This window comes from Cheilinus undulatus, linkage group 20 (genome assembly GCF_018320785.1).
Source record: "Cheilinus undulatus linkage group 20, ASM1832078v1, whole genome shotgun sequence".
NCBI classification, from domain to species: domain Eukaryota; kingdom Metazoa; phylum Chordata; class Actinopteri; order Labriformes; family Labridae; genus Cheilinus; species Cheilinus undulatus.
In genome coordinates this window covers 24,076,344-24,087,639 of record NC_054884.1, presented here as the reverse complement: position 1 = coordinate 24,087,639, position 11,296 = coordinate 24,076,344, and the positions used below count along the sequence as shown (strand labels likewise).

Below are 11,296 nucleotides of genomic sequence, written 5' to 3'. Positions count from 1 at the left end.
GTATGGTTTTAGAGGCCACCCTGTGAATTCTTGCCCAGGCCCTGTACAGACTCTGGACTCACCTCTGTTCTTACAAGAGGGTTTGTGTTACAGAGCTGCACATGCATCTGAAACTGTTGATTATAATGGACAGTGAGCACGTCAGCATTAGACACAGTCTAGGCGCCTCTTTATGCCTATTGAAAAATATATTTTTACATTAAAAAAAAAAACATCTAAATGAGCTGTACTGTAACAGTACAGTAATGGATGGAGACGTGTCAGGTGATGAGATGCGGAAAATCCAGATGTGTGATAGGCCGCTGCACTGAGGAGGGGTAGGGGAGGAGGGAGGGGGCTTCAGTGATGACATTTAACCCAGCTGACGAAACTAAACGTTTGACGTAAACTGCACCTTGACAAATGGGGAGCTGATGCGCACGCGGTCGCCGGTTTGGGCTTTATAAACGCACCAGGAACCGAATAAACCCACCAAAGCTGCCGGCTTTCTCAACTTCAGGACCCTTCATCTCCTCTTCCAGAGCCAACAAGCGCTCCGACATGAACGGCCTCTGCAACGACCCCGTGGAGGAGTACAACTGCAACAAAAACTTCAGCGACCTCTTCATGGACTCCAAGAAGTCCACGGTAATCTGCAAACACGAGACGTCCCGCAAAGAGGCCGAGGACCAGGCCCGCTTACCCACACTTGAGGCGGCTTACACCAGCATCCTGCGGGACCTCGGGGAGGACACTGACCGGGAGGGGCTGCTGCGCACACCACTGAGGGCGGCTAAAGCTATGCAGTTCCTCACCAAGGGCTACCATGAGACCATCGAGGGTGAGTTATCAAGGGTCTGCACTCTGGTGGAGGATTTTGTGGCATTATACTGACGATGTAGTGTTTTTTTAGGGAAGTTAGCAAAGCACTGCATTGAACTTAAGATAGTTCAGAAAAGTTTTGCAAAATTTTCGACGCGTTTTCGACACCACGTGACAAATATGCTACGACCCTGTTATTTTTTTTAACTAATCTATTGTGTAGAAGAGAAACAGATCTATTAGAAACTACATCTACTTCATACGACAGGTGCAAATGAGAATGGCTCCATCAAACATAATAGGTTAAACTCTGTATTGCACTAAAACATTGTCAACAATTACAATTTAGACAGTGTGCACGACTTTTGCTGCAATTTTTGGGGATCAAAAATTACAAATCACCCAAAAAAGACTCCCTTCGACTTCTACTAGTGTTGCTATGGTATCACAACAGCTCTTATTCTGTTTGATTTTTACTTGTATCATATCCAAATTAAAAACCTATGTTTCTAATATTCTAACACCTAGATAGATTGGTAGTAAGCTGCTATGTTAAATCTTAGCTTGCAGAGTAAATCCAAACAAGCAAGGAGGCCCTTTTCTAAATAATGAGGTATTATTTTTCCACTGCTAATGGCGATAATTTAATTCCCAAATCTGCTGGATTACAGTAGCTTTAAGAGATTTCATGAGCCAGGCAATCAGTTAATGCTTGCCTAAAAAAGAAACAAAAAACAACTGGTACAGGATTTGAAGAACAATGAAAAAACTTCAAGATGTACCACTTCACCAATCTTAGTCAGCGATATGCAAAGTTGGAACTGAATATTGCATGTTTTGCAGTATTGTTAAAACAAAAGAAGGTGCTATTTTGCTGTAATTTTCTATAAAAATCCAAAAGGATGACATTTCTTAAATTGCTTTTTACTTTTTAGACATCCTAAACAATGCTATATTTGATGAGGACCACGATGAGATGGTGATTGTGAAGGACATCGACATGTTTTCACTGTGCGAGCATCACCTGGTGCCGTTTTTTGGCAAGGTAAGTCCCTCTGTTTGTTTGTGGAGATGTTCATGTGCCAATCTAAAGAGATATTAAGCGAATGCATGAGGATGTTTTTTTGGGTTCAAAGCAAATATTAGATTGTCCTTAAAAACAAACAAGTTACCACTGTAGCCCCTGTGCTGGGTGTTTCTAAGCATTCTAAGTCCAGAATCAAATCACTAATGTTTACCATGCTCTGCTCTGATTGGGTGGCCTCTGCTCTTTTTGATTGTGATCTCTCTCCAGGTTCACATCGGGTATATTCCCAACAAAAAAGTGGTGGGACTGAGCAAGCTTGCAAGGTAACACAGCAAACGTGCACACGCATGCATGATATCCTCCTGCTGTCACCGTGCCTGTATGTTTCTGGTGTTAGTGCCGGACTGCTGCGTTCTTCTGTTATCTCAGTGCATTGACCTGGAGGCTTAAGCCTAAGCCCAGAGGCTGGCATCTAGTCCCTCTCATCAGACTCACTCACAGACAAATCTAAACTCTATCCGCTCTCGAGCCATGAGAAAATCCTTTCAGACCTGTGGGAATCGGCGGTTATTATCACAGCCTCTCCTGTCTGTCCCTTCTCTCCCTTTCCTCAAAATATCACACCGTCTCTGAACACACAACCCCAGATCAACAAAAAATGGAGTCACTGAGTTTTTTGACAAACTGGCTGTGGTTGAATCTTGCCCTACAGATTCAGAGAATTGTGTAGGGTAAATGATTCACAGATGAAGGGTCCATACCACCAGGCAGACAGAGTGAAGGCCAGGGTACAAGGACTGATGCCAGTCTCTATTTATTAAAAGATTAATCATTGTTACATGCACTATGTAATCACCCCTCTCCACCATGTTTGTCTTCTGCTTTCTGTAGGATTGTGGAGATCTTCAGTAGGAGGCTTCAAGGTGAGTAACCATGATGAAGTCAGACTTCCTTTCCTCTGAGTTCATTGGTTAACATGTGTCTTTATATCTGATTTTTATAGTTCAAGAGCGTCTGACCAAACAGATTGCTGTGGGAATATCAGATGCCCTGCAGCCAAAGGGCGTAGCTGTGGTTATTGAGGCAGCGTAAGTGGACACAGACACACCACCTTCATCATGCTACATCCACATAAATTTAAACTAGACAGACAAAACATAAAAAGTCACTATTCAATGTAGTGAGGCTATGGGAAAAAGATGGGTTTACTGACACTTATAATCTGTATACTGGGTTATTATAGCCTTAGTAGGAAGGAAAATATGTTATCTTGTTGTTTTAACTAGGACTATCAGCATTAATGCATTAATCGTGATTAACTAAGGCCCATAATTAGTGCATTAACTTTTATTGTCCCTTTCAGCACACTTTGCCTCTGCAGCACCTCGCTGCAGCCACAGTGATGTAAATAAAGTCCACCACTGGTTCTTAATGTCTCATTTCAAAAACTCAGTCAGCTCAGTGGACAAGTCAAAAGTCATCTGCAGCTTATGTATATTTACAATGTAAACACAAATATTTACATTTTTGCTGTTCCCTTATTTCCTTTTCAATCCATAACAAGTTCTTTTTTCCACTAAGTTCATGTCAAAATAAAAACAGCTCTGTATCCAAACAGGAAGTTAATTACCCTCAGTGAAAGACAGTACAAAAATGCAAAATGAAACAATAACGGTTTGAAATGTAAGATAGTGGAGTTTCAAATGAGAGGACTGACCGGGATTAACTACGGAAATCCTGTGATTAATCAGGATTTAAAAAGCTGAAGCCCTTGTTTGAACCCATTTAAACTGGTTTCAGTGCTAGCAAGGATATACCTTCAGGACCAGATAAGGCGCTGGTGTGCTTCAACCTTTAGGACCTGATCCTGTCAGCACATTGTAGATGACCTGTTTTTGAGACATGAAAAAATGCAGATGGAGTAAAAGTATTTTATTTTTTAGCCTCTTTGGCAGCCATGTGGCCAAGTCGATGGATGAAAAGTTTTAAAAGTTGCACAGTGGCAAAGCCAATGGCTGACAACCAAGGTTATTGTAGTTAACTAAAACTTGAAATAGAAAATAATTTGTGCTTACAACACTAACTAAAATGAAATAAAATTAGTAACAAAATCTGCTTAGTTTAAGTCTTTGACAGCAGACTGGCTGACATAGACACCAAAGCCTGGATAGTGTGAAGTGGCCAGATTTGATTGAATAGGACTGTTAGGTTCATGGTTAGTTTTAGGTCTTGAGTGGTATTCCTGACAAATATCCCATATTGCTGAAAAAAGTAAAAACTGCACTAAAACTTATAAAAACTAAACTAAAATGAAGCATTTTTGCTAAATAAAAACTAAACAAACAAACCAGCATTAAAAACTAATCAAAACTAAACTAAACATGTTCTTTTAGGTGGCGTGAGGTCTCAGTGGGTTAACTGACATGTACCCCACCCCATCATGAAACAATATCAACAGAAAGCACTGTGGTACATTACCTAAATTTATTCCACAAATGGGTTATAATTATGCTGGAATACCTCAGGGTTTAACTCTGGGTCCACTGTTTTTTACTATGTAGTTTAATAACTCACCTGAAACTGTCATTCCACTTTTACCCCATCGTTACACCAACATGCAATGTGACAATGTAGCATGGAGCAATCTGTGTAAGCTGTAAGGTACAAGGAAAGAGGGGATCACAGATGCAACCAAGGACTTAGCATGCATCCTTTTTGAAATCATCAATTTAGCATTTATATTACCAGGCATTTTCTCACTGATAAACAAAAAAAAAAACCTACTTACTTTGCCTATTTCTAGAGAGTAAAGGTTTTATGTGCTTTGTTTGATTAAAGCTCTGTTAGGGTTAAACTTGATGGGGATGACCAGTAGCTTAAAGTTGCTAGATTAAGCCAAGATTAGTATAAATTAGCTATTTAATTCACTAATTAAGCAATACTGAGCCACTTTGCTGACTTTAAGACTATTATGTGATTTTGTTACTGTTAAGTTATAGCTTTAATCTTGAGCCAGCAAGTTTTACTTGTAGCAATAGCCGCTTATAAAAGTGTGGCTTATAGTCAGACCTAACATTTGATTTCTTAACATTACCAGCTGTTGATGATGCAAAAGTTAATGCACCCAAACCAGGGATTTTTTAAATTTCTTTTATCACCCCTCACAATATTAAAAGTTCAAATAAAACATGTAAGATATCCATGCTGAAATTCAGTCGTTAGTTGTGCTAGAGATGTAGTTGTGCTGGCAGTGGCTGATGTAGCACCAACCAGCTTGCATTAAGCAGATACCTTTATGTTGGTTTTTGGCTTGAGAAGTGACTAAGGCTAGCTGGGAACAGGTTTGAGCAGGTGAAAAACTTAATGCACAGTGTGTACATTCTTCCACCAGGGGGCTCTCAATCAAAACAATAGCAGAAGATGATATAAGAGACATGTAGAGAGCTCTGACTGACTGAGGGCCATTGTTGGCTAGACTGTGTCTAATGCTGACGTGCTCAAGAGAGCGGGGTTGGACAGGGTCAGCTGCTTGATATGGGAATGGCAGCTGCGCTTTTTCGGACCCCTGGCACTTTGCTGCATCACCAAGGCTGATGCAGCAAAGTGCCAAACTGGAAAATACTCCCATACCTGACCTGACTTGACTCGACTATTTTGGGGGCCAGGTGCGGTCTTTGATGTTAACATCCAGCATTTGCACAGCAACAATAAAAATTTTATCAGTCACTGCAGCCACACTGACAAGTCACATTTCAGCTATAAAAGTTGAAATATTTGAGGTAATATAAGAGCACAACTTAAAACACATATATCATAATTAATTGAGACATTTCTGTCCAAAAATTCGACATATTCTCACTTTAAGTCAGAGGTCTCAAACTCACAGCCCACAGAGCAATTGCGGCCCTGCAGGAACATACTTTGTGGCTCCCCACTTGACATCAAAGTGTAGTGTTAGTGTGGCCCGCGCAGCACACTACAGCCTCAGTGTCAAAAATCAGCCAGTTTCTGCTGCCAGTTAACAACACTGCAGCTTTAAAGCCAACAAAAGCTTTAACTCATATTATATCCACAGTATTTATAAGCATTGAGAGATGAGAACAAGAATTCAAAATAGGTGCCTTAATCCCCAATGCATTTAATTGGCACACTGCAGCCGAAAACAAATGCTCTTTTGATGTCTTTATAATAAAGCAATCTTCCGCTTGTTATGGTTGAGGGTGAAGGCATCAAACATTTTTGCTTGGTTCAGGGCTTGGCAACTCATTCGATACACAATCACATATGATTTAATTTTATGTCAACAAGAAGTAAAATTGTGGTCTTGATCACTTAAGTTTAAATGGGGCATCATCTAAAAATCCTGTTGCATATTTAACCACAGGTCTTGTCTAATGATAAAAATTCCTCTCATAACAATAAAAAAATTCTTTATAATTGAAAATTGAATCCTAATCTGGACACAGGCTGTCCTGTAACATGAGAGGTCAGCAAGTTTAATTTTGATGCGGCGCTAAAATGCATCCAAAACGCACAGAGATGCCCCAGTTCATCACGCGTGCAGGGATATCAGGGGGATTCAGATAGAGTGCACCTGCAGAAGAACAAATGTAAGGCTCATACATATGTTTAAAGTCAAGTGTTCACTCAGCAGGTGAGGATTTGCAGCTTTATAAACAGTAATAGGGCAGCAGTGCGATGAATCCCTGCAGGGTCCTGTCTCTCTCGCTCTTTCTCTCTCTCTCTCTCTCTCCCTCTCTCACTCCCTCCCTCCTTTCTCTCTCTCATCCTTCTCTCTGGACTCTGTGCACTGATCCCAGGTCAAGTGAAATAGGGCTCGGATCAGGTTTTGTGAACAGGTTGCTGTTTTAGAGCCATGAACGGTCATGCCGAATGTATATTTAATGATTAATCCAGTCTTGTAAATTCATCATCAGTGGATTCTAAAAACAATATCCATAAAAATGTCATATGTTGCAAGGGCAGCATATTTTTGCCTCGCCTGTTTAGATTACTTGCAAATAAATTCTCTTTCTAAAGTAGCTAATTAACCCTTTAGTGTGCAAACATGCAGAACTCATTAAATAGTACCTGCATATAATAATGGATAATTTCTCTTTATAAACATTACAGCAGCCCATATATAAGTCGTTGGTCCTATTGACATTGCTCAAAAATTGTCCGGCCCACAGGACGTCTCATTGGAGCAAATCCAGCCCCGACCCAAAATGAGTTTGAGACCCCTGCTTTAAGTACAACTGAATACTAAGCAAGGGATTTTAATGGATCCCTTTGTAAAGCCCCACCCCAAATCATGGACTACATCTTACTTATTTTTCTCTAAATAAGAACATGGTTTAAAAAACAATAAAATTATGGTGTATTTAAAAAGACTTGAAACAAGTGATTGAGACTTAATAGAACCTGTTTGGGTAACTTTCACAAAAACTTTGGTACAACCTGGCCAGTGAACTGACTGTCGGATTATGACACTGAAAACAACTGCACACATTTTTACACCTGGACTTTCTAAACTGACACCTCCAGATATCTAAAGTCAATTCAGTTCTCCACATGCCTGTTTAATTCATCAACTCTAAATGTCATTAATGTGCATGCATCTGTGTTTGCAGGCACATGTGCATGGTCATGAGAGGTGTCCAGAAGATGAACAGTCGCACAGTGACTAGCACCATGTTGGGAATTTACCTAGAGGATCCCAAAACCCGGGAGGAATTCCTGACCCTTTCACAGACCCCCTAACTGATGACCCGCACCATTCACTCCCGAGCCTCTGTACACTGTAGCACACAGAAAGCTCTAGAGTAACAACGGATCCGCATCTGACTCTGATTTAAGAAAACACACAAATCAATAGCAGGTCAAAATCAAGCTACTGTTTGATGCAGGGTCCAAGCCAACTCTGAAGCTCACCTCAATACACTGGAGCCTGATAGATTTCAGTCCTGCTGCCGAACTCCATCATTTCATCTCACTGTGAACATAAGAAACATGACTCACATTCACTGTGCCTTTCCTAGTCTTACATAGCAATATTGTTGTTATAAAGTGTGAAACTGAGTGCAATATTGCAACTTGATGATACTTTTAATGGAGATTTAACTGGTGCTTTTCCTTGCATTATTTCTTAGCATATAGAGTCCAATGATTTTAATAATTTACCAAGTTCTGTGTCATTTATATAAATGTTTATAATTACATTTATAATAGTTTCATAAATTATAGCATTTTTAAGATTTAAATGAAATTATTAAAATTTAAATCTGTATTTCAAAGAGTAAAATAAATGAATGAATAATTCAATTGACTTTTGGTTTTATCAATGAACAGTGTTGCATGTGTTTGAAAGATTATGTGCCTAAATAAAAATTTGCAAACTTTCTCAAAGTTGCTGAACTCACTTTGTTCATGTTAATAAAAGGTAAAATCACAAGGTATGATACTCTTAAATAGGACAGTAATCTAGACTGCTCTGTCATCCTTTACCTAGAGACACTCTGAGCAATGTGGTTAAAAAAAAGCGCAAAAGCATCTTAATAATGATGTCAGAGAAACTTAATTTTAGCATTATCAGTGTTATCTATCTTGATGTTGGCAAGCGCACTAACATTTTATATTTGGCATTAAAGACACCTTTGGCAAATAATTCTGTAATTATCTTTGTATGACTTTGCCATAAACCTAACAAAAAGTGTGACCTGTTAAATAAAAAGTTTAGATGAATTAATCAAGTTATGTTCTGTGTACATCTAGGATTTTTTTAAAGGCAACATGAAATAATATCAATAGAAAGCATTTAGTCACATTCCCCTAAGTAACTCCACATATAGCTCTTAATTATGTTGGCATACCTCAGGGTTCAGCTCTGGGTCCACTGCTGTGTAGTTCTTGAAGTACTTTGGACAGCTTGTGCTGTTTTTAAATGTGCTATATAAATACATTTGATTTGATTTGATTTGATAGTTCAATAACCTACCAGAAACTGTCAGTCCACTTTTACTATTGATATGTATGTAGATGATGTGGTGCTATTTGTTGATGCTAAAAAAAGAGGCAAGCCACAATAAATAACATTTGCACTAGTCGATATCTCTATTTGGACAAAAACTTAATGTTTAAACATTGATGTCAATTGTTTGTTTGTTTGATCCAAGGTCTATAAACACAGTTCAAGACCAACATCCTAATGTAACACAGATAAGACTAAAAGCAGTTCACGTGTTTCGATTTGGAAGCAAAATAAAAGCTTCACAAGTCACAGAGAGGTCACTAGAGAAGTCCCCTGCAAAGTTATTAGAAATCTGTCTTTTAGGTTTTTGTAACAGGCCACTGTGTTATGAACCACAAAGGCTGAATTTCAGTCATGATAAACATCTGTTAAGTTTATAGAATTAAGGTTATAAATCGTGGAAAATGAGGCAATAAAATCTGCTCTGGGATGGTGTGGCAGTGTCAGTTGAATCAGCTAAAGCCACACCCTTTCACAAGAAATGCAATCCCTTCAAATAAAAAAAAAGTGCTTCTAAACGGCATAGCTGCCTGGCTCTGTGCCAAAGCAGAGAGGTAGAAGTTGGAGATTAAATGTACTGTTTTCTGTTACAAAACTCACTGTTATGATACTTTTAATTACCCATAGGTCACCATGGCTGATAGATTTGGGAAATTTACCTCACGGTGAACAAAGACCTAGCATTTAACTGACTGTTGCCTTTCAATAAAGGCAGTGACATCAGTTAATTACAGACTGCACTGAGATGAACTAATGAGTGATTTTATATCATTGTAGCGTTATGGGGCGGCAGGGTAATTGCCCATCAAGACTGCTGATCTCATGGGCTCAGATATTTCTAAAAGTCTAAATAAAAATTTCAGTCACACATAGATCTGAGTGTTTTCACATGTTTACAGCAACCTTTTCCCAACATATCTAGTGTGTTTAGACACAAAGTTTGGATTTCACCTAACAGATACTTTAAGTTAGCTCTGCTGGAAAGCTTAAGTACAGTGGTGCACTTTGACTTTCAAAATCTAATAATGTCATCCTTGAGTAAACGGGAAATTTATGCAGTTTGAGGTAAATCCCTCAAAGTGTAATGGAGGCATCAGGTAAACAAACAAGGAATGAGCATGAGGCTGAATGACCTGGATGTTTGACCTGCTGTGCGTCTTACAAAACCTTTCTTAGTTAATCCTTGAGTTTTCTTGTTTGTAGATTGGCATAAATGCTTTATTTGGAATCAATGTTTGAGTATTAGGGATTAGTATTGACCATCAGCCAATATCAGCCCTGTTGACCAATCAGCAAATAATGTAGTATGAACAGATATCAGCAGTTAATGTTTATCGATTGCGTTGTGTTGCTGGCATCTTGCACATCAAACTGTGGAGGATAAATGAAATTTTGTAAAGGGCGGATGTCACCTGTTGGACCTGATCTGCTTTCATGGTCAAACAGGAGGGAAAATGGGGGTGTCACACCAAAAGAAGTGATGAAAATCACTGGTATCAATGACATTGTTATTTTAAACATCAGTATTAGTCCTAATTTCAAAGTGAATCTATATACAGCAGGTTTTTGTGCTTTTATATATTTATGAGCTTTTGTATTTCTTGGACATTTTTGTTTAAGATATCACCACAGGCAGCCTATGGACACATTCTGAAATTTTAAAAAACATGTCTTGACACCAGCAGAAATACCCACCAACAATGGGGTTTATTCTCATATCCAGAAACATTAAATATTTTCTACATTATGTTTACTATTTCTACATTGTACACACTGAGTTGATCTTCAGCTAAGTCTTGCGTCACCGTCGGACTTCATCCACTTGACCTGAGCATTTAAGGCCCTGTGGTCGATTGTATAATGGGTACAGACAGGGACATTAAAGTGATGTCCCTAATTGCACTACATCACATAATGAAGGCAGCCAAAGGGCAGGAATATAACAAACAAACTTCAAACAAATATGAATCAATAAATTTGTAGTATCACTAAAGTCGACAGGGTTTTTTTTTAGGGTAAAATCATGGGCGTCTCTTTCCTGCTGCTATACCAGCTGTAAAATCAGTCACATGGATCACATCTAACAAATTGCAACTGTTACATCCTGTATTAGCCAGAGACAGGGGACTGTTTTTCTGCCATGGTATAACATCATAATCAATAATGAGAGAGAACAGTGAGTATGCACGTGTGGTCGAAGGCCTAAGGGAGGATAAGGCCTTTAAATATCAAATGCTTGTTGTCAGACAACCTGTGAACTATAACCTCAGTCTCTGACAACAATGGGAGGACAGTGTGCAGTTTCTAAATATGATTATGTAAGAGTAAATCAATTATTATGAGCATAGGGGATGAATATGGGTATGTTGTGCGTAAGAGGCTACTCTTTATGGCTACAGGCAGATGTACAAAATTAAGAATAGTCCTTTCAAATGTTC

At 38.9% G+C, this 11,296-nt stretch overlaps 1 protein-coding gene across 1 annotated transcript; it reads left to right on the top strand.

Annotated features, from left to right (window-relative positions):
* Positions 1 to 405: 405 nt before the first annotated feature.
* gch2 (GTP cyclohydrolase 2) lies at positions 406 to 8,028 on the top strand. The gene is made up of 6 exons (XM_041816196.1): positions 406 to 820; positions 1,737 to 1,846; positions 2,096 to 2,151; positions 2,720 to 2,751; positions 2,832 to 2,916; positions 7,462 to 8,028. Exons 1-6 carry the CDS (start codon positions 541 to 543, stop codon positions 7,589 to 7,591), a joined length of 693 nt encoding a protein of 230 aa, XP_041672130.1. The 5' UTR covers positions 406 to 540; the 3' UTR covers positions 7,592 to 8,028.
* The last annotated feature ends 3,268 nt before the right edge of the window (positions 8,029 to 11,296 follow it).

What these genes read in the sequence shown, in the direction of transcription:
- gch2 (XM_041816196.1), top strand. Translation starts at nt 541, where the DNA reads ATGAACGGCCTCTGCAACGACCCCGTGGAGGAGTACAACTGCAACAAA. An exon ending in TGGTGCCGTTTTTTGGCAAG is followed by an intron (nt 1,847 to 2,095) that starts GTAAGTCCCTCT and finishes ATCTCTCTCCAG; the next exon opens with GTTCACATCGGGTATATTCC. An exon ending in GGACTGAGCAAGCTTGCAAG is followed by an intron (nt 2,152 to 2,719) that starts GTAACACAGCAA and finishes TGCTTTCTGTAG; the next exon opens with GATTGTGGAGATCTTCAGTA.